The following is a 27351-nucleotide window of genomic DNA, read 5'->3' on the forward strand; positions in this document are numbered from 1 at the left end:
AGTGCTTTGCTGCTTAATAGGACCCATATTTTTGGTTGTTTGCTTGCTGAGTGACTGTGTATTAAGAAGCATGCTTGCAAGTGGGTGTTGATGTATAGGTTTGCTATGGTGGGTGCTGCAGGGTGGGGGTGTAGGTGTTGTTAGTGCTTATGTGGCTTGTGTGGTGAAAGGGGGTGTTAAGAATTTTGTTAGCATCTGTGTGGGGGCTATAGGTGGGTGACTGCTGGAGAACCAGCAGTGAGTGCATGTGAAAGCTCCTACCATGGTGTGAGGCATGGCAGCAGTTCATTGACACCTTCAGAGTAACTCACAGCCTTCAATTCATTTTTTTTTAAAGCACAGGGTCACATTTTTCTTTTATAGAGAAGGGAAGGTTGTGTTTATTTTACATTATTATCTTCAGGCTGGAGATAGCAGGGCCTGATAATAAGCAGTGTTTGAGAAAGATGTATGACCCAGGCCCCAGAGACACTGAAGCACTGGGGTATTTAACCCTTAAATACGTATTTTTTAACTCAGTATTAGCATTTGAGAACAAGGTTATGCTTCTGAATGCTTTTAAATGGTAGAAAAATTAAATGAAAAGTTATAGTATTGATTAAGTTAGCTCTGCATTTTAATTTTCTCAAATTTCAGAGTGTTTACAAACAGCAGGCCTCTTGCTCCCAGGAGCCAGTAGACATTTTGCCGTATTTATAACTGAAAAATACTGTTCTATTTTTTAAATGGGAGAAATTTCAAGTGAAGAAAAATGTTCTTTGAAACATTCAGGGGCCGATTACGATGCCGGTCAGACACGCGTAGGACCGGTACCGAAGCAGAAGCTGGACCGCCTGACAAGGAGTCAGAGGTCCAGCTTCCCAGATTCCAATCCAACCACCGTGTTAGCGGTCGGATCCTGTATTTTTTCTATTGCGGCTTGTGCTGTCGCTTGCAGCGCATGCTGCAATGAATGGAACAAATGTAGAGTTTAAACATCCCTGCACTGTGTGGCAGGCACCATGCGGTGCCTGCCACATGGTACAGTGACGATTAAGGGGCACAGGCCTCATACCGGAAGGCCGGGGGAAGGGGGCCAAGATAGGGGCCCTCAAATCAATTTACGCCTGCCTTTTCATGGCAGACAGACAGCCATAAAAGGGCAGATGGAAAGCAAAATTGTAATCCCGATGGCGGAGACAAATCTGGCTCTGCTGCCATTGTGGATTACATGTCTCACTGCCGCCCCAACGGGCTCCATGAGCCTGTCAGAAGCAGAGCGGTATATCCCCTTGGGCTTCCGTCCGACTGCCAGTATCATAATACGACGGTCAGAAGGAAACCTCTGAGGTCGGGTGGAAAGCCTCTGACTAGCTATAGGATGGCTTTCCACCCAACATCATAAGGAGGCCCTTAGTCTTAATATTTTTCTCCACTTTCAGTTAAACCAATTACGTCTTTATGTTTTATGACACGTTTCCTCCCATTTAAACAAATGGCTGTATTCTTCTGTTATAAATAAGGCACTTTGTCTAAGGCCACTGGGATCAAGGTGCTGGGTGGTTTGCAAATGTGACACTTACGAATGGGATTCAATTTAAATGATGAGTTTTATGGAATCTATAAGTTAACTCTTCAGTTTAATTTTCTCCTACTTCAAAGTGTCACCTTTATTCACAGCAGACATCTTGCATATAGTGGCTGGTAGACATGGTGCCATATTTATAACTGAAAAATTCTGCCATTATTTCAAGTGTGAGAAATTTAAAGTACAAAAAAAGTTCCATTTCATGAACTTTTTTGCAGAACGTTTTCTTGACTTTGAATTGTCCAATTTAAAAAATGGTTATTTGTTTGTATTATACATGTAACGGTGCAACAAATTATGAAAGGTATTGCAATGCCTCAAATACATATGATATCGACTCTCAGTCACCCATAGATACTTATTCCATTCATGCACACACATGTCATACATCCCCAAAGACAACACTGTGACTAACGCATATGACTGTCCTTTGATAGTGCCCCTAGTCTAAGTATTTTGGTCAAACCATAGTATCTGGTTCTATGGACATTAGGCTTAAAGTCAGTGGAGCTGGGCATGAGGGTGTCTGGTAACAATGCATGAGTTACTTAGCCTTCAGTAGCTCACAATGAATGTCACTAATCAGAAGTAGCTCTCTCTACAGAAAAGATTGGAGACCCCTGCTGTAGTTCCATTAGAAACTATGTTTTTTGCCTTCAGCTCTTCGATCAAAAACTGATATTGCCACCTCTTAAGTAGAATGGCATTTGAAAATGCTTGATCTAGAGTGACCTTACTTTCCAGAAAATATATATGAGACCTAGAAACCTCACCTCTGTGATAAACTGCTCTTTTAATTGCTAAGATGGCATTTTCAACACGACATCATGGTGTAAGTCAGATTTTTTTCTGCTCTTCCATCCATTTTGCAGAAAAGCTCCATACTAATCTAAAATTCAGAGTCCTCTTTGAGCAATAGATGGACTAAGACAGTCACACATTGTTTCATGTCATCCTTCTTACTGTCTTTCTCAGGTTATGAATTCTAACGTGATCTTCTCAGGTCTCATTCTTATGATCCTCCCACTTATCAAATAGCGGTTACATTTGTAATTCCAAACCTGCAGTTGGCATGGTCACTATCTGGTCAATCTCTGTCACAAATCTTAGAAGTTGCTCATCAGCACAGCTCTGGACTGTTTGCTCTGCCTGTCCCTATGAAGGTCACCAGAATCTTTTCCATTGTCAGTCCACAGTTTTTACAGGCCATAAGCCAATGTCTTATCAAACTCTTTTTTTAAGCTGGCCAGGCACTTCGCTAGGTCCTCCTTTGTGACAGTTGCAAATTCCTCCGCTGCCATGTCTTCATTCCCCAGTGTATTCTCCATGGACATAACAGCTCTCCTAACTTTGAGAGTATTCACGACCATGAGAGGGGCTTGGGACTTCAATCCAGATCAAAATGTGACCTCCTCAGCCTAGGAAGAGTAGGTAAACTCTGGGCCTTTAAAATATTGTATTGTTTCTGCTCAGATTTCCAACATTGACTGCTCTTCTTATTGTAATTTCGCATACCATGGTTGCTTAAGTGTGACTCAAGGAGTGTGTTGTGTCTCTATGGGTGGACCTTGTACAGTGAATATAATCTGGTTGCTTAAGAGTGCCTCCTTAGGTTGTGTCGGTAACTTAAGAATGGATGCCGCATGTTATATTTCCTGGTTCTGTAAAATTGCCACCAGGGTTGTGCTGCTGTTGCTTCTAGGTGTACACTACAACAAATATTCTCTGTTTGTTTTCCAATACCTCCAGGGATTATGTTCCTGTTGCTTCTTGCTGTAATACATATATGGTGGACTCTAGCTAGCCACATGCTATGTGCTCCTTGAAGAGCTTTACTTTAGGAAACGTATTAATCCTAAAATTAAAGGTATACTCGATTGTGTCTATTCTCATACTCTCTACACGTTCTCTCATGCTTATGCACAGCAGTGTTCTCCTCAACATGTTTCAAGCACGTTTTTGAACCAAAACCCACACTCAGCATCTCCCATATAGGTACAACTACATCCAAAGCACTATCTATTATGCTCTCTGATAGACTGTCAGGAACCCCATGCAAATAAGAATGCTGCAGGGCCTTCTCAGGGGTATGAGGATATCAGTGCTACAATGTAATATTTTTGACAATTTGTGCGTACTCTGTTACTGCATTTGTTATATCGTCAATGATTTAGTTTTGATGCCATCTATTTTGTTAAACAAGATATTTTCGAACATGTGATTAGTGATTTCATATGACGTTATATGTGGTGTAATGTATGATATCATGTGGCGCAGATTCAGAGCGGTATTTTCCATTTACATGACTACTTTAATGGTCACGTTACCTGACATTTGTTGTTCAATTGTAACTTTTGTTATTTATTTTATTTCGAGTGTTATAGAATGTGTTCTAGAACACACATGCATAACTTTGTGCCTTATCGATAATAGTAAAACTGAGGACACCGTCACCCTTAAAAACACCTACAGCTTAAAGTGCCTAACAAATTCATACATACATAAGTTATTTAATACCTTATAACGCAGGCATATAGACCACTGTCTTGAGTGATTGTTGGCCGAAACCAAATGGAATCGTCTTCTTTGCTCATTCTAGAACCATCGAAAGCAATGGGTTCTTCAAAATCTCCAGGTCCTGTGCTTTTGTACCACATCAGGCTAAGTCCAGCACCTTGTGCAAGGGTGTAGTTCGCTCTGATATATCCATAGAATAGTGCACATTTTATGCGCACAGGCTCCCCCATTAAAACTTGATAGTTCTTGTAGTCCACAGACCAGTCAGTGCACCCATCAACTACAAAACAAGAAAAAAGATAGAAAGTTGTTAAGTTTAATTGTGCAGAGCAATTCTGTATTCAAATATAAGTAAAGGTTGATACTTAAAAATCGCTCTACTATGCAATGTGAAACTTTGTCTCGAGCTGCAATACAGAGCATTTAATTTCATTTCGAAAGACAATTGTTTACTGATTTATATTAACGGCAAATACGTTGGAATAATGGTTTAACAGTTGAATACGTTTTCATGCAAACGTACAGGCACTTTTTATGAGTGGTTATGAAATTCTAGTAGGTGTGGAATATGCGGCACATACTTGAATTCTGTAGTTTGCAAATACCATCACACTCTGTAATTTTCACTCTGTACATTTTTATAATCAAAAGAGATGCATTTCCAGAAAATACTGATGCAAGTAGATTTTTGTGCGCCAAAATGTACATGTTCTCCATTTTGCAGGGGTGAACTCACAATACACGATTATTATTGCAGCTGTTAAAATCCCCAGTCTAAGAAATTGGGTTATTAGCTGAGACAAGTAGAAGTCCCACTCAGATGATAAACATAATCCTTATCAAAGTGAACCACAAAAGTTAGTAAATTAACCTGTGAGTAACGCTCTGGTAGCTTTGCATAAAAGCAGTTAGGCGACAATGTGTAAAGTATGCAGCACCCAAACAGGAACAGAGTGAAAGCATAACACAAGAAAAATCTCACACCAACTTAGAAAAATATAGGAAATTTCATTAAGTAAAATGACATCAAAAAGACAAAAATACAATTCCTAAAACCAGAGATATATATAATTTTTAAATTTTAGGTCAAAATACCACCAAGAAGCACAAAGTGCCACTTGTGGTTAGCTGGTGGCGATGCATCCGAGGAAAGTCACAAGTTCAGGCCATTCACAATAGTCAGATTGAGAGACCAAGTTTAAGCTCAACTCCAAGAAAACAGAACTCCTCATCTTTGGCTCCACCTTCTCCATGTAGAAAGACACTTTGTGGCCCTCCGCCCTCGGAAACCCCCACCCCGATGGACCACGCACAGATCCTTGGCATCATACTTGACTTATCACTCACGATGAACTACCAGATCAACTCTGTATCCTCAGTCTACTTCAACACCCTCCAAATACTCCCAAAAACGTTCAGATGGATCCCATTGGAATCCAGAGAAACGGTTACGAACACTCTCATCAGTAGCAGACTGGACTACGGCAACACTCTTTACGCCGGAATCAAATAGAAACCACTTCTTATACTCCAGACTGTCCAGAACGCAGCAGCTAGACTAATTCTAAACATCCCCCATCACAACCACATCACCCAACACCTCCACGATTGCCACTGGCTCCCCATCGAAAGAAGAATAACCTTCAAGCTCCTCACTCAAGCAAACAAGATCCACAACATCGGACCAGCATACATAAACAACAGCCTCTCCTTCCACGCACCCAAGAGACATCTCAGATCAGCTGACCTCTCTCTGACCACCATCAATATTTTTGACAATTTGTGCGCAGGACCTAGTTTTATTAACTTCCTCATAGCCACAGGTCCACAACAAGTTTCCAGTGAGGCCACCAGGTTTCTCACTAGGGAATGAGTGCGCATCTCTGCTGAAATTTCCACGGAGAGCAGGGAGCCGCTACCCGGTTGAGGGTCGTTGGGGGAGCCTAGTCTGATTCTTTTTGTCTGCATCAGTCTAATTGAGAAAACAGAATTACTTCAGCCTTTAAAACTTTTTTAAGCTTTAAAAAGCAGTCTGTGTAAAATATGCAAAGTCACTCCAAAGCTTCAGGTACCACAGCCAGTCTTGATACAACCACATTGCCTCCCTCCGTAAAGATCTGGTAATGCCTCTTAATCCAAAAGATCATGATCATGAAGGGGGGTAAAGGCTCCAGAATATTTTCAGGATGTCATCCCTGCTCGCGGAGAATCCACCTTCCAGTGTTCTGACTCCCTTCGCGGGGTGTTAGAGTTTGAGACCCGGAAAGAGATACCCACCTCTCTCATTCTAAGGTATGGAGCTGACTAGAACCTGGAGGGACTCTTGGCATACTAAACGTAGTATATACCATACTATAGAAAACAGCACCTTCTTCTTACCTCATACTACACTTAGGTTAGGTACACAGGGGTAGAACTATTTAGAAGCTTCAGGCGAGTATTCACTTTTTAGTACGTGTTATTTATGTATATATGAATATATGTCATAGCTAAAAGATAATGCTATTGCAGTATTATTTCTTCTTACTGCTTACGCTGTGCGTATTATATCTTGCTTACTGTCTAATGATTGTAACAGCTCATATCTCTTACACGAGAAACAAGACTTTTCAATAAATTCTTTTATTTAAACGCCCGTCTATCTATTTCTGTGTACCTCTGGAGAAACTAAGCATGCACAATTGACTGAGTGAAACTGTTATCTATTGTTTCCACGATTCTGAGACGCGTTCCGATTCTAAGGGAAACAAAGTTGCCATGTTTATGCGGTTGTCAGAAACGAATCCCTTCTTGTTCATTCGAGAAGTTTCGAGTGACCTCTGAGTTAGCTGGCACACACAAGTAATTAAGTTTAATGTACTCGATAGGAGCATACTGACCTTAGTCCTATGCAAAAACTATAGTGTATATTATTTCAATGCGGAGAGCCTATAAGGGAAATAGGAAGTACACTACAACTTGGCTGGCGGTGTGTGAGTAGTGACTTTCTGCTGGTCACTACACACACTTCTAGCCAAACACCACTCCACGCAATCCATGAGCTGGTGTGGTTGCTGTGTCAGGAATGTGGGTGTGTGAAAGTGATGGGCCCTTGAAAGGCGCTGTCTGCTGGTGTGAGTGTTGTAATGTGCTGGGCCCACGGCTGGCGGTGTGAATGGTTTTGTATGTGTCACACGTATGAAAGGTGTATGAATGACCTGTAAAGAAGTTGGTTGCTTGACGTGGCTTTACAGCTCATGAGCTGCGAGTCAATAGTTCAGTTTCTCGTCCTTTCAATTATTAACAGTGCATTTCATTTTTGTGAAATCTCTGGTTAATACAACTGTATATACTGAACCATTACTCACCCTCATGCCAAATCCAACCAGTATGTATGTGTGCTTGAGGAATAGGTGGTTGTGCAGAATTATTTGTCTTTTCTGTTTTTGTCAAGCAGGGTGTACCTTGTTCCTTTTTGTGAATGTTGTAATGTGTTGGTTTCGTGACTGGTGGTGTGAATGGTCTTGTGTGTTTCATGTATGAAAGGTGTGGGAATGGCCTTTAAAGCGGTTGGTGCCCTGTCGTGGCTTTACAGCTCACGAGCTGTGAGTCGATGTTTCAGTTTCTAGTCCTTTCAATTATTAACAGTGCATTTCATTTTTGTGAAATCTCTTGTTAATAAAATGGTATATACTGAACCATCACTCGCCCTCGTGCCAAATCCAACCAGTATGTGTGTTTGCTTGAGGAATAGATGGCTGTGCAGTAATCTTTGTCTTTTTTGTCTCTCTGCCAAGGTGTACATTTCATCTAGGAAAAACCTACCAACTGTAGATATTGTCATAAACTAAACACGCATGGGAGTACATGGTGATGTCTCTCTTGTGGATCCCAACAAATTATCTTACCCACAATGTCCTGCAAACCTCAAAATGTGTCTGTCACATTTTCCTTGCATTATTGTGCTCAAAGTTTCACGCTGCAGAAAGTAACAACAAATTTCCAGCCCCCCAGCATTTCTCCAAGTATCCCAATAGAATTGGTACCTCACTTGCGTGGGTGGGTCAAGGACCCGCGACAGGCAAGGGCCCAAAACCTATTGAGGCGACATCAAAATTACCAATCACAAACCAACCTGGTTTTGCAAGGGGGGGTCCCATGAGTTTTTGGCCCAGGGCTCGGCAGCCATCTAGGGAAACCTACCAAACGCACACATTTCTGGAAACTAGACAACCAGGGGAGTCCAGCGAGGTATGGCTTGAGTGGGTCCCCCAACATTTTCCTACCCAGAAAAACTACAGCTAGGCACTTTGCAAACAAAGGGTAATTTTTCAATGCGAAAATGTGGTGTGTTCACGTTGCGTTTTGAGCAGCTTCCTGTCGTGGGCACTAGGCTTACCCACACAAGTGGGTACCATTTTTATCCGGAGACTTAGGGTAATTCATATTCGTAGAGCAACTGTTATTACCTATTGACTTTTGATGCATTTCTGGCTTCCAAATGAAAGACAACGTGTAAAAAGGACGTCATTTTGAAAAATGACTGATAATTCTCATGCTAGTATGAGTATTCCCAATTTCGAAAATATGCAAATATCTACTGTTTCTAAACTTTAAATTTTGTTCCCATTTCAGAAATACATAAGTGTCTTTCATACCGATTTTTCCATGTATACATGTTCCCAGAATAATTGCTATATACCCGGTACATAATAAAAAACCATTGCAAGTCGCTGCTCAGTTTTTGGCTCTGGGTTCGTCGGGTTCTTGGTGAACCTACAAGTCCTATATATCCCCACAACTAGTAAGGTCCAGTGGATGTTAAGGTATATTGCTTTCAAAGACTTGTCATAATTAGAAGAAGTTACAGGTAAAAACGTTGACACAAATGGCTGTTTTTTAACTAATTTTCATTTTTTTTCTATATTTAACTGTTAGTTTAAATAAAGAAACCTTGAAGGATCTACACAAATGACCCCTTGCTGAATTCAGAATTTTGTCTACTTTTCCAAAATGTATAGCTTTCAAGGATCCATTATTGCTTTCATACCCATTTCTACCATTAACTGGAAGGAGGTTGAAAGCACAACAAATAGCAAAAAATAGGCTATGTACCAGAAAAATGCCAAAACTGTGTAAAACCATTTTGGTTTTCTGACAAAAGTCTGTCATTCTCTAAAAGCTAGGAAAATGGTGATTTCAGCCCCACAAACCCTTTTTTGATACCATTTGCAGGGACAAAAACAGACGCTTTCATTTGCAGCACCTTTTCCCATTTTTCCCCAACAAAAAAAAATGTAGCTGTAATTTGGCTAATTTCTGGGTTTCCTCTAGGGGAACCCACAAACCCTCGGTACCTTTAAAATTCCCATGATGTTGGAAGAAAAAAATGCTAATTTGGCGTGGATACCTTATGTGGTCAAAATATTACTGGGGCCTAAGCGCGAACTACCCCAAATAGTAAAAAAAAGGCTTAGCACAGGATTGGAAAAGGCCTAGCAGCGAAGGGGTTAACAATATCTGTACATTCTGGTTCATTCTGTGCTAAGCGTTTGATTTCTTGTAAAGATTTCAATACTCTATTTCGTGTGGCTGCAAGACCTAGCCTTAGCCAAATGATTCCTCTTGAATCTAAACTGGCTGAGCTCAAGCGATCGACACATTCATAGAATCCAATCTCCTGATGGGAAAGCATTTTCAAGCTAAAGCTGTACGATCTCTTGCTAAGAATCTTCTCTTGTGAAATTACTTCCCACATTTCTTTCATCTCTGTCTTTTCAGATTTGGTTATATAGGATGTAATATAGCGAGCTAAAGCAATTGAATTTTCTGCAACATACTGGATATCCAGGTTTGCATTCCACATTTTCAAAATAAATGGATTGTAGTTATTAATGTACTTTGAAGCTTCTGTTCTTTTGAAGTTGTATGTATTTGTTAGACCTCACGCGGCGATCGTGGTGTGCGGAGGACCAGTCAATCTGGCAATTAGATTTAATCAGACAAATAAATTCATGTGCTACCGGATAAGCATATCGGAATCAAAATAAAAGGACGTTTATCGAGTTGGGCGCCAGGTTTATCATAATCCTGGGTTGATGGTTAAAAAATAAAAAAACAACAATCTGTTTCTGGATACTTACTATTCAGCTCATCCTCACTCTTGGCTAAAAGGCAATCATTGCTCTACAGCCTCCAGTAATAAAAGAGAATTCTTGACCATCAATTTAAGAGATATAAGAAATCAACTTTGATCTACTGTTTCCTCTTTTCCTGACGAAGGCACAGTTCTGTGCTGAAACACGCGTCGAACACAACAGTTCACATCTTGTATGCCACATTACCTCCCCACGGCTATCAGACACCAATTGCCATTATTGTACCTGCTTGAAACAAAGAAAATTGTGAATTTTATTGTAGGTTAGATTCATGTTGCATGAATGAAGATGAATCAATGAGTATAAATGGGACCTTTTTTAACATGAAATGATTTTTCTAGTATTATTATCAATAAAAACAACATTCATTTTGTAAAAAAACACATATATTATTGGTTCTCCTTTGGTTTTCGTATACATTGTGTAGTCCATTGTTGAAATTATGTGATGCTGATATAAATGTTGCCTTAAGTCTGTACACTAGATTTGTTAGACCTGGCACCATTGGCGTGAGTATCCTCTTTTTTTTCACCTTTGCCCCCTGTTTTTTTGCTGTGTGTTGGAATCCGTTTTGCTGGTCTAGATGCTTTGGGCACTTTGCCATTGCTGTTTAGTGCCAAAGTGCAAGTGCTCCCTTTGTAAATTGTTGATATGGATTAGTGATTACATGATTGGTATATTTGACTTACTTGTCAGACCCTAGTACAGTGCACTGTGTGTGGCCAGGGCCTGTAAATCAAATGATGCTAGTGGGTTGCAGCACTGATTTTTCCACAAACAGAAGCAGCCTGTAAAAGGTAACTCTGGCCTGCCATTGCAGAGCCTGTGTGCAGTCTGCACAGCCATGTCGACTTGGCAAGTGCAAATACTTCCAAGCCCCTAAACCTTCCCTTTTCCACATATTAGTCACCCCTAAGGTAGGCCCAAGGTACCCCTGTGGACAGGGTGCATTGTATGTGAAAGGTAGGACATGCTCTGATGTGTGTGACATGTCCTGATAGTGAAATACTGCAAATTTTGTTTTTCAATATTGAAAGGCTACCTGTTTCCATATGACACAATTGGCCCTGGGAACACGGTAGAAAACTACATTTTAGTATGCCTGAACTCAGAATGTTAAAATGCATCTTTTAGTGAGGGTGATTTTGAGGTCTCGCCTAGCGTTGCAGCGCATCCGCTGCTCGTTTTGCGAGGCATGCAGTATTTGGTATGGCTGGAAGCTTCCTGGAAGCTCCGCCCACTCTCTGCCCATCCTTTTCATTGACTTGTGTTTCAAATGCTGCCTTCCTATTGTTTGTAAGAGATATGTAAAATTGGGGAAGATTCAATAAGGTGAACAGAGGCTGGAATCTATACTAACTTTTTATGACATACATTTACCTCTGACACCATTGATCACAAAATGTCTTTTCCAGCTAGCCTTTTTAATGACTGCGGTTTGTAAATCAATTGTTACGCTTTCTTATTATTTCCAGGGATGAACGAACACAACTTCATTTTTCAAAACACATGTTCTATATATAAAACAGTGACAAATATATACATTTATACAGTGACTTCATGACATATCATACAAAAAAGAAAAAAAGACATGAAACAGACAAATAATGAATTTTTTCATAACAGTAATAAGTTGTCCGATTTTACATATCTTTGGGAACTGAAGCAAGTTAATTCCTCTAGTTCTGACTGTTAGTACGGTCCTTGGCAGAGTCGAATACTTATGACATGATGGTTTAAGAGAGCAATGGACTTATTTGCTGTTTTTTGTTTGCGCTCTTTGGGGAGTTCTGATGTCTAGATTGGTCTCTCCCAGAGTTTTCTAGATCTCTGCCTGTTAGCCAACGCGTTTCGACCTATATCGTAAGGGACCTGTATTGTGTTTGTGAGGTCGTCTTCAGGGCTGTTGTGAGGTTGAAGTCAGACATCTATTCCTGTAGGAACAAAAGTGTGACTGTTTTAATTTAAGTACTATAGTGGAACGTTGTAGAAGCAAAGGTGTTAGAAAAACACTCCCACACCGGAAGGGTGGTGGTGTTCTCCCAGACATACACTGTGGTAGCTTGGCTCGCGTGGTCAGGGGTCAGGCACCGTGCTAAGCATACGTCATACCCACACAATAACCATGCGTGCATCCGTTCCAAAAACGACACTACACCTTAAAAATTATACTGAAAATATATCTCTTTATCTTCTTTTCTCTTAGTTGCTGGTTAAATAAATAATGACACACTTACAGTACACAAAGCTTCTTCTGTAAAAAGGGTAGGTCAAATAAATAAGCTCAGATCATAAATAATCAATGAATAAATAGATGTGCATAAAATACCTAGGCAAATAAATACTGTGAGACAATAAATACTGTGAGACAATAAATACTGTGAGACAATAAATACTGTGAGACAATAAATACTGTGAGACAATAAATAGGATAAATACAAAGAATACAATACTCTCAATAAATATAAGCCATCAGTACACTTTCAAATCAGGTCACATTTGTGAGGTACTATGGGTTGATTTGGCCCAATCACAGCTTGTGGTTATGTGGATGGCCTGAGGGTGTCTCACCTAGCTTGGATAAGGCTGAGGCTAAAACTGAGGTAGGTCAAGGGTAATCTAGGAATCTGGCTCTCCCAACCTACACAACCCCTCACACAGGTCCCTGTATCAGTCTCAGTCCAACCCTGGCACTCCCAGGCTGGTCCTAACACCTCACTAGCCCCTAGGATGGTCTCTTAGGGCTCCACAGGGCCTTAGGCGCCCTCTATTCCACTTACTGCCCTCTTTATGAACTTCCGACTCCGCCGGAGTCGTGTCGACGCCGTGAGGCGGTTCCGGTTCGATGTCGCTAGCCGGCCTCGGCTCGATGTCAGTTCCTGTTGACGCCGTGAGGCGGCTCCGGATCGATGTCGGCGGACGGCCTCGGCTCGATGTCGGTTCCTGTTGACGCCGTCAGGCGGCTCCGGTTCGATGTCGGCGGACGGCCTCGGCTCAATGTCGGTCCCCGGCGTCACAGGGTCACGATCTCCCTCCTTTCGGGTGTCTCCGGAGTGCGACCTCAGCTCCCGACCTCCGGTGCTCTTCTCTTCAGGTTCCGGCGACTCCTGAGTGCGATCTCCATTCCCGACCTCCGGTGTTCCTTTCCTCAGGTTCCGGCGACTCCGGAGTGCGATCTCCACTCCCGACCTCCGGCACGATTCACCTCGGTCTCCGGCGACTCCGGAGGGCGGACTTCACTCCCCCGTCGACGCCGCACACTTGACCTCAGGTGTCTTCCTCCTCGACCTCTGGTACTCTCCACGACCTCCGTCGGCGCCCTCTCTCGACCTCTGGTGGCTCCGGGTACGACGTCTGCTTTCCATTCAGCGCCGCTTCTTCACCTCCGGCCCTAGGTCTCTAGGCTTCTCGACGTCGGACTCCAGGGAAACCAATAAACAGGTCAGGAACTTGCTGTTCATCACTTCCAAGGCCTGTTCCGGCTGTTCAGGTCCTTGAGTTGGTTCTTCTTGACTTTATCCCACACAGGGCTCCAGGCTGGGCTCAGTCAGTAGGGACTAGTATCAAGGGTGGGTTTCTGGACCCCACTCCAGGCACAAGTTTCCACCCCTGCTGCCTCACTCCTTCCTCCTTCAGTGCTGTGCTGCTCTCCCTTCACCAGTCAGGTGCCAACTGCCAACTCTGACTTAGCTTCCCAACATTCTAAACCGCCTCCAACTGTCACAGGGTTCCAGAATGTTGCAGAAGGTTCTAGTAGGTTCCAGTGATGTCACAGGTGACAATGGGTGGCCACCATTTTGTGTTTCAGGCCCTCAGACAGAAGTTCCAGGGGTAGATAAAATGGCTCCCTGAATCTGCATCAATACTAAAAAGTCTGGTGGTTCCCAAAAAGGAAAATTACTAACAGGGTTTGAGGCAAAAGTGGGACAAAATAAATAATGATGAGGAGGGACCACCCAAAGGGCTGACAGGTCTAACACGCGTCCCCCCCAGCTGAAAGTGGGGAGAGCTACCCAACCCCTTGGGAGTTCTCATCACTAAGGCGGAAATACCTTGAGAGACCGTCTGCATTGGCGTGGTCCACTCCAGGCCGATGTTCCACCTGAAAGTCCATTCCCTGTAGGGAGATAGACCACCTCAACAACTTGGGATTCTCCCCCTTCATCTGCATCAGCCAACGAAGGGGTCTGTGGTCGGTCTGAACTAGGAAGTGCGAGCCAAACAGGTATGGCCGCAACTTCTTCAGAGCCCATACCACTGCAAAGGCTTCACGCTCTATTGCACTCCACTTCTGTTCCCTGGGAAGTAGTCTCCGGGATAGGAAGACCACGGGTTGATCCAGACCCTCTTCATTGAGTTGCGATAACACTGCCCCAATGCCATGTTCTGATACATCCGTCTGGACAATGAACTTCTTGGAAAAGTCTGGGGCCCTTAAGACCGGGGCCTCGCACATGGCTTGCTTCAGCTTCACGAAGGCCTGCTGACAAGCCTCCGTCCAGACTACCCGTCGAGGTTGCTTCTTGGACGTGAGCTCCATGAGGGGGGCTACAATGGTACCGTACCCCTTCACGAAGCGGCGGTAGTATCCCGTGAGGCCCAGAAAAGCTCGGACCTCAGTCTGTGTCTTGGGGGGTTCCCAGGCCATGATGGCCTCGATCTTCGCCTGGAGGGGTTGCACCGCTCCCCTACCCACCAAGTGTCCAAGGTACACTACCGACCCCTGCCCGATCTGGCACTTGCTGGCCTTGATCGTTAACCCAGCTTGTCTCAGGGCCTGGAGAACAGCTTGCAGGTGACGCAAGTGATCCTCCCAGCTGTTACTGAAGACGGCTATGTCATCCAGATAAGCAGCAGAGAAACTCTCCATTCCAGTGAGGATCTGGTTCACCAGACGCTGAAACGTGGCAGGTGCGTTCTTGAGCCCAAAGGGCATCCCACAGAACTGGTAGTGGCCTTTGGGCGTGGAGAAGGCTGACCTTTCCCTAGCTCCGTCAGTCAGAGAGATCTGCCAGTACCCAGAAGTAAGGTCAAAGGTACTTAGATATTGGGCAGCTCCCAGCCGGTCAATCAATTCATCCCCCCTTGGGATCGGATGAGCATCAGTCTTGGTTACTGAGATCAGTCCCCGGTAGTCCACACAGAACCTCAGTTCCGGTTGGGCACCCGGTGGTGCGGCTTTTGGTACTAGCACCACCGGACTGGACCAGGGGCTGCTGGAAGGTTCGATCACTCCTAGCTCCAGCATCTTAGTGACTTCACTGTGAATGCTGGCCTTCACCTTGTCTGACATCCGGTAGATCTTGGACTTCACAGGTGGGCTGTCTCCTGTGTCCACGTCATGGACGCACAGGTGAGTCCTACCCGGAACAAGGGAGAACAACGAAGAGTACTGCCCCAGGACCTGGTGGCAGTCCTCCTGCTGTTCAGGAGTTAGAGATGGGGAGAGAATCACTCCCTCCACCGACCCATCCTTCTCTTGAGACGCAAACAAATCGGGGAGAGGCTCGCTTTCCACGTCCTCTGCTCCGTCAGTCACCATCATCAAAATGACTTCGGGCCTCTCGTGGTGGGGTTTGAGGCGGTTGGCATGCAGCACCCGTAGGGGCTGACGAGGGGTCTTAAGATCCACCAAGTAGGTAGCCTTACCCTTCTTCTCCAATACCTCAAAGGGTCCTGACCAGCGATCCTGGAGGGCGCTAAGCTCTCCTGGTTCGATCACCCACACCTTCTGGCCAGGCTCCAATTCCACCGGGTGAGCGTTGTGGTCATACCACGCCTTCATTACTGCTTGCCTGGCTTCCAAGTTGTCAGAAGCTTGCTTCCACAACTTAGCCATTTGGCTCCGGAAGGCCAGCATGTAGCTCACCACGTCCTGGGGAAGCTTCCTGGGAGTTCTTTCCCATCCGTCTCTCACCAGGCTGAGAGGTCCACGCACAGGGTGCCCATACAGAAGCTCGAAGGGGCTGAAGCCCACTCCCTTCTGTGGCACTTCCCTGTAGGAAAACAATAGACAGGGTAGGAGGACGTCCCATTTCCTCCGCAGGCTTTCAGGCAGACTTCTGATCATGCCTTTCAAGGTTTTGTTAAACCTCTCCACCAGACCATTGGTCTGGGGGTGGTAAGGAGTTGTGAACCGGTAGGTCACTCCACACTCCTTCCACATGGCCCGCATGTACGCTGACATGAAGTTGGTCCCCCTGTCGGACACAACTTCCTTGGGAAAACCCACTCGGGTAAAGATTCCCATCAGGGCCCTAGCCACAACAGGTGCTGTTATGGTCCTCAGTGGTATTGCCTCTGGGTACCGTGTGGCATGATCCACCAGAACCAGGATAAACCTGTGACCAGCTGTAGGAGGCGGATCTAACGGACCCACAATGTCGATGCCCACCCTTTCAAAGGGGGTGCTAACGACAGGAAGTGGTTCCAGGGGAGCTTTCAGCTTCACCCCTGTTTTCCCACTGGCTTGGCAAGACACACATGTCCGGCAGTAGGTGTCAGACGACACTTTCATTTGAGGCCAATAAAAGTGTGGGACAAGACGGGCGAAAGTCTTGTCTTGCCCCAGGTGTCCTGCCAAGGGGATCTCATGAGCCAACTCCAGAAGGAAGGCTCGGTAACGTTGAGGGACTACTAAGGCTCGTGACGATCCATGTAGGAGTGCCTTGGGTTCACTGTAGAGGAGGCCATCCTCCCAGTAAACGTTGTAGTTCCACTCAACGTTCCCTGCTGCCTGGGCTTCGGCCTGTCGCCTCAGTCCCTCAAGGGTAGGGCACTCCCTCTGGCCCTTGCAGAATTCCTCCCTGGTCGGCCCTCCCTCCACGTGCCACTCGGCCAGGATGGGTAGGTCCTCCAGTTTGGTAACATCCCCCACCGCGGACTCCTGGTCCACCACCTCCGGTGGCCTATCCGTCACACGGGGCGCGGATGCCGAGGCAGACTCCTCCTGTCCTCGGTTCTTCCCTTGGTCGGCAGCTGGCTGGGCCTTTGTTCCAGGCTCCAGCCGAAACGAACTCCCCCTCCGGGTAGTCGCGGACCTTGTGCTAACACAGGCCCAGTCAGGTGTACCCAGCATCTCAGCATGAGTCCGGTATTCCACCTCCTTCCAAGCATTGTGCACCATGTCATTCCCCAATAGACAATCGACTGGCACGGCAGGGCTTACGGCAACTCGAAGTGAACCTGCAACCCCTTCCCATTCAAAGGGAACCTCGGCCACCGGATAGTGGCCCATTCTGCCGTCAGCCATCGCGGCAGGGTGGAGTACATCGGGAATCACCTGCTCTGGAGACACCAGTTGGCTACGCACCATAGTCATACTGGCTCCTGTGTCTCTCAGAGCCTCCCCCCTTTGGCCGTTGATGGTGACCCACTGCCCATACTTTACGGTATTTGCGGGCACCTGGATCTTAGGAACCATCTCCCGTTCTCCCAGGGACACTAAAGTGACACCCGCCCACTCCCTTCCCTTAATTAAAGGCATCTCCTCCCCGAGCACTACACTAGCTACTCCGGGGGCCTTTCCTCCAATGGGAGGGGGTGGTCGTTTTGGGCACTTCGCATCTCCCTTATAGTGTCCAACGCCACCGCACTCGAAGCAATGGACACCCCTTGGCTGCTGACTCTGGCCAGGATTAGGGTTTCGGGGTGGGTTAGCTCTAGGGGTGAATCCTGTTCCCTTACCTTGGAAATTATTTTGGGGGCCTTTGGAGAACTCCTTTTTCTTTTCCCCTCCCTCTTTCTTCTGGGGGGCGCCCTGTCCGGCCTTTTGAGTATCCCCTCCAGTCCCCCTTGTGGACACCCGGGTACTAGCCCAAATGTCTGCCTCCTCAGCAAGCTTCCGGGGATTGGTCAGCTTGCTATCCACCAGGTGTTGACGCAGTTCAGGGAAACATTTTTCGAGCAGGTGTTCCTTCAATACTAAATCAAACAACGCCTCGTAGTTCCTTACTTCACTGCCCTGAATCCAACCCTCTAATGCCTTCTTTGCATAATCCAGGAAGTCCACCCAATTCTGTGTGCCCAGTTTGTGGCTACCCCGGAACTTCTGTCTGTATTCTCGGGTGTTAGTCCAAACTTTCGTATGAGCGCCACTTTCATGGTGGGGTAGTGGGTCTGCTCATCCTGCTCTAGGGCCAATAATGCATCCCTACCAGCTGGAGGCATGTACCTGTACAATCCCCCTCCCCAGTACTTCTCTGGAACCCCATGGGCCCTTAATGAGACCTCATAAGCCGCTAGCCACTTGGCAATATCGTCGCCCACACCATAGCTAGCCACTAGGTCTTTCGGCAAATAGGGTTTGGGTTCCCTGGTGAACTCTCTTTCTTCGCTGCCACCATTAGGAACAGGGTGTGCCCTAACTCTTAGGATCTGAAGATCTATCTCTTTCAGCCTTAGCTCATGAGCCATCCTCTGTTCCTCCTTCTCTTTCTCCAGCCTTGCTAAGTCCCATGTGAGCTGTCTTTTCTCCCTCCGGTCTGTTAACTCCACTTCAGACAAGCCACCGCTAGAGGCACTGCTGCCCTTCCTAGAAAGTGTCCTGGGCCCCGCTAACAGGTTCCCCACCTCAGGTTGGTACAAACCAGCTCCCTCACTGTCGGGCTCTCTATCCCTGTCCTCCTCCTCAGCCTTGCTTTCTCGTTGTGCCTCCCCCCAAGCCCTTAAGCTGGTTTGGAGTGCACCCTTCTTTGCTCCTGGGGGACAATACACCCCCTCCCGCTGACAAAACTCCCTGAGTTGGGCCACAGTGTACGTTTCTAAATTCTCCAGTACAAACTCCATCTTGCCCACTCAGGTCAGAGGACAGTTATTTGCAGAAGCTATGCAGGGGGGTACCTTTTATAATACCTCCTCCCACCACCAGAGTAAATTTGGAAAAAACAAAAACTCACAATTAGGAAGGCCGCTTGGAGAAAACTCCCGGTGTAGGCCTATGGACTACCCACAGTTATTGTCGAGTATACGTAGGCACAGCTCTATCCCACCACTGAACACCATTTATGTTAGAAAAACACTCCCACACCGGAAGGGTGGTGGTGTTCTCCCAGACATACACTGTGGTAGCTTGGCTCGAGTGGTCAGGGGTCAGGCACCGTGCTAAGCATACGTCATACCCACACAATAGCCATGCGTGCATCCGTTCCAAAAACGACACTACACCTTAAAAATTATACTGAAAATATATCTCTTTATCTTCTTTTCTCTTAGTTGCTGGTTAAATAAATAATGACACACTTACAGTACACAAAGCTTCTTCTGTAAAAAGGGTAGGTCAAATAAATAAGCTCAGATCATAAATAATCAATGAATAAATAGATGTGCATAAAATACCTAGGCAAATAAATACTGCGAGGGAATAAATACTGTGAGACAATAAATACTGTGAGACAATAAATAGGATAAATACAAAGAATACAATACTCTCAATAAATATAAGCCATCAGTACACTTTCAAATCAGGTCACATTTGTGAGGTACTATGGGTTGATTTGGCCTAATCACAGCTTGTGGTTATGTGGATGGCCTGAGGGTGTCTCACCTAGCTTGGATAAGGCTGAGGCTAAAACTGAGGTAGGTCAAGGGTAATCTAGGAATCTGGCTCTCCCAACCTACACAACCCCTCACACAGGTCACTGTATCAGTCTCAGTCCAACCCTGGCACTCCCAGGCTGGTCCTAACACCTCACTAGCCCCTAGGATGGTCTCTTAGGGCTCCACAGGGCCTTAGGCGCCCTCTATTCCACTTACTGCCCTCTTTATGAACTTCCGACTCCGCCGGAGTCGTGTCGACGCCGTGAGGCGGTTCCGCTTCGATGTCGGCGGACGGCCTCGGCTCGATGTCGGTTCCTGTTGACGCCGTGAGGCGGCTCCGGTTCGATGTCGGCGGACGGCCTCGGCTCGATGTCGGTCTCCGGCGTCACAGGGTCACGATCTCCCTCCTTCCGGGTGTCTCCGGAGTACGACCTCCACTCCCGACCTCCGGTGCTCTTCTCTTCAGGTTCCGGCGACTCCGGAGTGCGATCTCCACTCCCGACCTCCGGTGTTCCTTTCCTCCGGTTCCGGCGACTCCGGAGTGCGATCTCCACTCCCGACCTCCGGCACGATTCACCTCGGTCTCCGGCGACTCCGGAGGGCGGACTTCACTCCCCCGTCGACGCCGCACACTTGACCTCAGGTGTCTTCCTCCTCGACCTCTGGTACTCTCCACGACCTCCGTCGGCGCCCTCTCTCGACCTCTGGTGGCTCCGGGTACGACGTCTGCTTTCCAGTCAGCGCCGCTTCTTCACCTCCGGCCCCAGGTCTCTAGGCTTCTCGATGTCGGACTCCAGGGAAACCAATAAACAGGTCAGGAACTTGCTGTTCTTCACTTCCAAGGCCTGTTCCGGCTGTTCAGGTCCTTGAGTTGGTTCTTCTTGACTTTATCCCACACAGGGCTCCAGGCTGGGCTCAGTCAGTAGGGACTAGTATCAAGGGTGGGTTTCTGGACCCCACTCCAGGCACAAGTTTCCACCCCTGCTGCCTCACTCCTTCCTCCTTCAGTGCTGTGCTGCTCTCCCTTCACCAGTCAGGTGCCAACTGCCAACTCCAACTGCCAACTCTGACTTAGCTTCCCAACATTCTAAACCGCCTCCAACTGTCACAGGGTTCCAGAATGTTGCAGAAGGTTCTAGTAGGTTCCAGTGATGTCACAGGTGACAATGGGTGGCCACCATTTTGTGTTTCAGGCCCTCAGACAGAAGTTCCAGGGATAGATAAAATGGCTCCCTGAATCTGCATCAATACTAAAAAGTCTGGTGGTTCCCAAAAAGGAAAATTACTAACAGGGTTTGAGGCAAAAGTGGGACAAAATAAATAATGATGAGGAGGGACCACCCAAAGGGCTGACAGGTCTAACAGTCTTTATTTGACGATTAAAGTGTGACTGTTTTAATTTAAGTACTATAGTGGAACGTTGTAGAAGCAAAGGTGTTTTGAGGGACTTACTGAAGACGACCTCACAAACACAATACAGGTCCCTTACGATATAGGTCGAAACGCGTTGGCTAACAGGCAGAGATCTAGAAAACTCTGGGAGAGACCAATCTAGACATCAGAACTCCCCAAAGAGCGCAAACAAAAAACAGCAAATAAGTCCATTGCTCTCTTAAACCATCATGTCATAAGTATTCGACTCTGTCAAGGACCGTACTAACAGTCAGCACTAGAGGAATTAACTTGCTTCAGTTCCCAAAGATATATAAAATCGGACAACTTATTACTGTTATGAAAAAATTCATTATTTGTCTGTTTCAAGTCTTTTTTTCTTTTTTGTATGATATGTCATGAAGTCACTGTATAAATGTATATATTTGTCACTGTTTTATATATAGAACATGTGTTTTGAAAAATGAAGTTGTGTTCGTTCATCCCTGGAAATAATAAGAAAGCGTAACAATTGATTTACAAACCGCAGTCATTAAAAAGGCTAGCTGGAAAAGACATTTTGTGATCAATGGTGTCAGAGGTAAATGTATGTCATAAAAAGTTCCTATTGTTTGTAGGCTTCTAAGTCCCTCCTTATGACGAACATGTTGTCATTTGTCTCCTTCCATGGCTATGAGCCCCTTTACTGGACAGACTACTTTCCTCCCATGCCCCTCCACCTGCAGCCCGATTACTTCTCGCGGCTCCCCCATTTGTGCCTTGTTGCACGCATGCATTCCGTTTGCAATGCGATAGGTCTCACGTAAATGCGAGTCCTATTGCATTGCCAATGCTTGTAACATTCTGTGTTTGAAAATACCACTTTTGGAAAGTAGTTATTTTCTAGCAGAACCATCCAGTGTGGCTCTGCTATGCTTGTGTATTGCATGTCTGGCTTTTGGATGACAGGGGCTGGAGAGGGGCAGTGACTCTAGAAGTCTGATGAGCCAGCGCTAGGCTGAATAGACCTGGGCTGCATTTAGAGTAGGGGGAGGAGATTTTCTTTCACCTGAATAGGCTAGGTCTGCCTTCAACAATGCTGTCTTCACCTCCTGCCCAGAAGCTGCACCAGTGAGGACAGAACTGGTTTTTGTTGTAGGTACAGAAACTCTCTGCCTTCAGAGAATAAAGGATTTTGGTGTATAAAAAGAGGGGCCCAGACCCCAGAATTTTAGATCACTTCTGGGAACCAAGAGAAACCTTTGCCAAGGAGAAGAGCAGGAAAAGCTGAGGAGGAATAATGCCCCTGTGCTGTTTGCTGTCTGGGGTTGGCCTGCACTGGCTGCTTGCTGAAAGGAAAGGAGAAAAATGACTTTGCTGTTTGCTTTGTCACCTATTTGAAAGAAGATCTCCAAGGGCTTGAAACTGAGCTTGCTTCATATTCTGAAGCCTCAGAGACAAAAAGATTTACCACCAGCTCCCCTGAATTTTCTTGCTGGGAATTCTAACCTGCAAAGAGGTACCTGCTGCTGTTCTGGCCTCTAGAGATCTGTTATCCGCTGAGAGCTGGAAATTCAACGCAACATCGAAGAAGCGAGACGCATCCGCACCTGTTTCCGACACATTGCAGCGCCTGCCAAAGCTCGAGAAAATGCCACATGCCACATATAGTGCACCGAAGTCCGAGATCATTGCACCGAGTTCGATGCAAGGCCTGCTGTGCGGCTGCACAAGTTCACACATTGTCACCAGATTGTCGCATTGCATTGAAGCACCAAGTCTGTCACATCGTTGGGGGATGCAGTAAGAAACCGATGTATCACCTCCCCATGCAGTACAAAACCGATGCATCCCCTCCTCTCCGTTAGGGAACAGACATATCACGTCCCCTGCAGTGCAATAAAGAACCGATGCATCACCTCCCCCGAAGCAAGGAACCGACGCATCACCTTCCCTGTGTGTAAGAAACCGATGTATCACCTTCCCTGCAGCCATTTTGTTTATTTTGTGTGATGCATCCAAGGTACTTTGTGAGAAAAGTGTTGCATCTGCAATTTGCTTGAACTGAACTATTTCTGCCATCTAAAAGTCATATTTTAATTAATGTATTTTGTATTTTTGTCATTTGGTCTTGTTTTGGTTTAGGTAAAGATTACTTATTTTTCTAAACTGGTGTGGTGTCCATTTGTAGTGTTTTCACTGTATTACTGTATGTGTTCACAGATGCTTTACACACTGCCTCTGAGATAAGCCTGTCTGCTCAAGCTGCCAATGGAGTGAGCAGGAGGTATTTTAGGAGTGTATCCCCATTATCCTGACTAGAAGCAAGGTTTCCTATTTGGACAAAGGTACCTACCTCTGCCAACTAGAGACCCCCATTTCTAACAGTATTCTTGGGAGATTTCTGAGTTATTGCATGCCTTACTGCTCACAAAAAACAATTTAATCTTCCTTTTGAAATTATAAGATGTGGGAATCCAAAACAACATGTTGTTTAAAATTTCTCTTTACACTTGTATTTTCATCAGCAGTAATTGCCAAATTGATGACGATTAAAGTGTAAAGCTTGTTGTCTCAAGCTCTTATCTCCTCCACCTCTTGGAATGGCATATGTAACACACTTCTCTTTTCAAGCAGACACCTAAATTTATGTGGCGTACTTCAAATGTACCTTTCCACAGACTCATACAAAGTAGCCTGATCACTAATCCCTCTGCCAACATGTCTTAAACCTCACTTTTGGGCTGCCGCTTCACTATTCAGCGACTACCCAGTGTTGGGCCTAGCCAAATATAAAGCAGCAACCCTTTGAATGTGTCTGCTGTAACTCTCACAATATTCCTGAAAGCATGCATGCATGTGTCTGTACCTTTTTCTAGTGGCGGACCTTGCCTGGCTCAAAGATGGCAGCTGAGTGAGAAAGCTCCATCAGCATTAAGAATATCCTACAAATATCCTCGCACTTCTGCGCTCTTTAGTCCCTGCTATTGTGGCCGCTGCAGGGGATAGTATGGGCTATCGTTTGAGCTCAACCCGATAAAAATTGGTTAGCCCAAATCGCAGAAACAGAAAGACATCACGCGACCTTCGGAAACTGGGAGGTGAGGCCTGCTGCTGGACCCCCTGCCACGCCTTGGTGGGAAACGGGCCGCTCGGACGTCACAGACCCTGAGCGGATCAAGAGCGCATTGCCCCGAAAATGCTAGCTCACCCAGAGATGGAGCACGGCTACCAGGAGCGGCTGCTGTAATCTCTGCATGGGGCCCTGGCCGAGCGAGTATCCTGAAGGTGGGACTGCTTGAAGAGGCATCGCTCCCTTTGGCCTACACTGAGCCAACTAACCCAGCAAGTAGGTGACGCAGCAGAGACAGCGGGCCGCGGGCGGGTCTGATGCACCCGCCCCACTTAATTTTTTTAACAATACCTGGGTGGTCGGGGCAGATGCGAGGTGTATCGCAGCCCCGCAGTGGATAACGCGAATGTGTGATAAGAGGGTCTTGCGTGGCGGTGGGCCTACAACTGCTTAAGGGACAGACCCAGGGCTATACTGAGGGCGTCGGGCCCCGGCCGCCTTCCTAGAAGATTCCCAGGAATGGGCCGGGTGGGCAGCCTGGTGTCCAGTGGCGGGCCCCTATGGTTGATACTTGCTCTGTGCTGCTGACCTTGGGAGCGTGAAGGTTGAGGCTGCGCCCGGACAAAGTGACTGAAACAACTGCCCAAGACAAAATCGCCCGAGGGCTGAAAGAGGCACCTCTAAAAGACTCAGGAAATGTGTAGAGACTCTTCCTGAGCCCCACTGATCACAGCGTTGCTTACACCCCTGCCCCCATTGCGGAGGCATATACCCTGCAGTGCCTGTGTGCCCCTACCCACTACTATTGAGTGTTTGATGTTGGTGGCTGGACTGGCCTAGCACATTGGGGTTTGACTCTGCGCTGAATACATTTCTTCTCAGAGATATAGCTCTAACTGCGTGGTCACTCTCTCTGCCTAGGCCTATATGAGCTGACTGCACGGGATTTCTCAACTGCAGAGTTGGGGGCAGTGCGCAGCAGACAAGTGTTGACCCTACCCCTCCCCCCTGCAAACATGGGCAAAGTTGACAAAACGCAACCGAAGCTGCAATTCGACAAGCGCAAGACGCGCCATAGGGAGGAGGAGGAGGACAGGGTAGGGACGGATCAGCAGCCCATATCAGGAGAGTCGGAGGGAGACCTCTGATAGATATTGCCAGCAATGCAAAAAAGTCTGACCACTATTGACGCTAAGATAGACTCCCTGGCTTACAGGATGGATAGAATGTTGGAGCGGATAGGCGAGCAAGTTGAACATATAGACATGACAGAGAGGAGAGTCGCCAACATTGAAGAAGCCCAAATGGAAACCGACATCGCAGAGAAGCAAATGGGGAAGCTGCTTACGACCCTACAGGACAAAGCGGAAGACTTAGAAGCTAGATCTAGACATAGCAATATATGAATTACTGGCTTGCCTGAGTCTACACCGATGGGAAATATGGAGGTCTTCACTGAAAAGCTACTGATCACGCTGTTGGGCAGAGAAATGTTCTCAGACATGTTCATTGTGGAGCACGCTCATCGATCACTGGGCCCTAGACTGCCACCGGGGGCTCCACCTCGCCCAGTGATTGCAAAGCAATTGGACTATAGAGACAGAGATGCTGCTCTGAAGCGATCCAGGAAGCTGAAAGATTTGCATTACAAAGGTTTGTCCCTCTCTCTCTTCCCTGATTTTACCATAAAAGTTCAGGAAGCCAGGAGACAGTTTGCCCTGCTGAAGCGGAAATTGAGAGACCTGCTCTATCCGGGCAGACTCAGGGTCACGATAAACGGTACTTTGAAAATATTTGTGGACTCTAAGTCGCTATAAAATGTCCTGAAGGACTGTAAAAAATCAGGAGGACAGGTGGAAACGGCTACAGAACAGTCGGGGCGACAGGATGAGTCCTGGAAGAATAGTAAACCTGAGTGGGTGAGATGGACAGTTAATAAAAGGTAATAAAAGGTACGTAACAGTTAATTATCGGTCTCGGATGATACAGAGGTGCCCTGGAACTGGCCAGAGGTCTGGGTCAGCTCTTGAGAGGCTGGCAATACTCGCTAATTGAACCATTGATGGTATATTGGGTCATCTAATGAGACTCTTTACGAGTCTGATAGCATGGAGTGGTAGTATGGAATTGTACTGTGTTCTCAATGCCCTGTATGTTAATTTGAGAGCTGCCTTATGGGAACCTATTTTCTGTTTATTTTTTGCAGGCAAGTGGGGAGGATTTGCATAATAGATGTGGATGGCTGAGCATTCACCTTCAGGGTTCCACAGTAACTTTTTGGAGGCTTTGCCGGTAATATCCACCCCTGAGTGTTACCCACTACCTAATTTGACATTTTAAATAAGTGTTTTGTTTGTTTTTTCAACTTGATATGACATTGTTATGCGAGTTTGGGAGGGTGGGATGGAATTGATTGTGCCCAGTTGGGGGTGGTATGGCATGGGTGGGGGGTGTTTGGTTAGTTTGGTACTGCAGTGCAAGATACAAGCTGAGTATACTCAATGCTTTACAGTCAAAGATGTTTATGCTCAGAGATATGTGTAACTCTACACAAGTGTACGTCCCGGATACAGCTGTGGCATTGATTTTAGATGTGGGTAGGGGGATCAAATTTGATTACTGACATAGAATATTAGGGGTCTAAATGACCATAGAAAAATACGCAAGATGGTTGCATATTTTGTGAGGCATGAGGTCGATAGTGCACTGGTTCAGGAGTCCCACCTGCCTTTGGGTAGCAATATGCTGAAGCATAGGAGCCTGGTTGGTCACATACACGCTGCTGGCCTGACCTCCCATGCCAGGGGAATGCTTACTTGGGTTAACCCCGAATCAGGTATTACATTACAAGCGGTTGAAGCTGATGCATCTGACAGATATGGTATTTCTAGGTGCGCAGGCAAGGGAATCGATTGGCTGATAGTCAATGCCTATGGGCCTAACTATGATTGTCAGCAATTTTTGCAAAACTTGCTAGACCGCATGATAGAGGGGGGGACTTGCCCATTATATGGGGTAGGGATCTCAACTGTGTGTTGGACCCCTTGCTGGACTGCTCTGGAAGGCCGGCAAGACATCCATCGACAGCAGCCAAGGTTGTTAAGGATAAAGATGTGCAGATGGAGCTACTAGATGTGTGGGGAGAGCAT

General features: G+C 46.2%; 1 protein-coding gene across 1 annotated transcript in view; it reads right to left on the minus strand.

Moving 5' to 3' along the window:
* IL1RAPL1 (interleukin 1 receptor accessory protein like 1) overlaps nt 1-27351 on the minus strand; it is a 2372066-nt gene that overhangs the window by 1426870 nt on the left and 917845 nt on the right. Inside the window, exon 4 of the mRNA XM_085622432.1 lies at nt 4085-4364. Within this exon, the coding sequence (XP_085478558.1) occupies nt 4085-4364 (280 nt within the window). The remainder of the gene's footprint in view (nt 1-4084; nt 4365-27351) is intronic.

This window comes from Triturus cristatus, chromosome 8 (genome assembly GCF_964204655.1).
Source record: "Triturus cristatus chromosome 8, aTriCri1.1, whole genome shotgun sequence".
NCBI classification, from domain to species: Eukaryota; Metazoa; Chordata; class Amphibia; order Caudata; family Salamandridae; genus Triturus; species Triturus cristatus.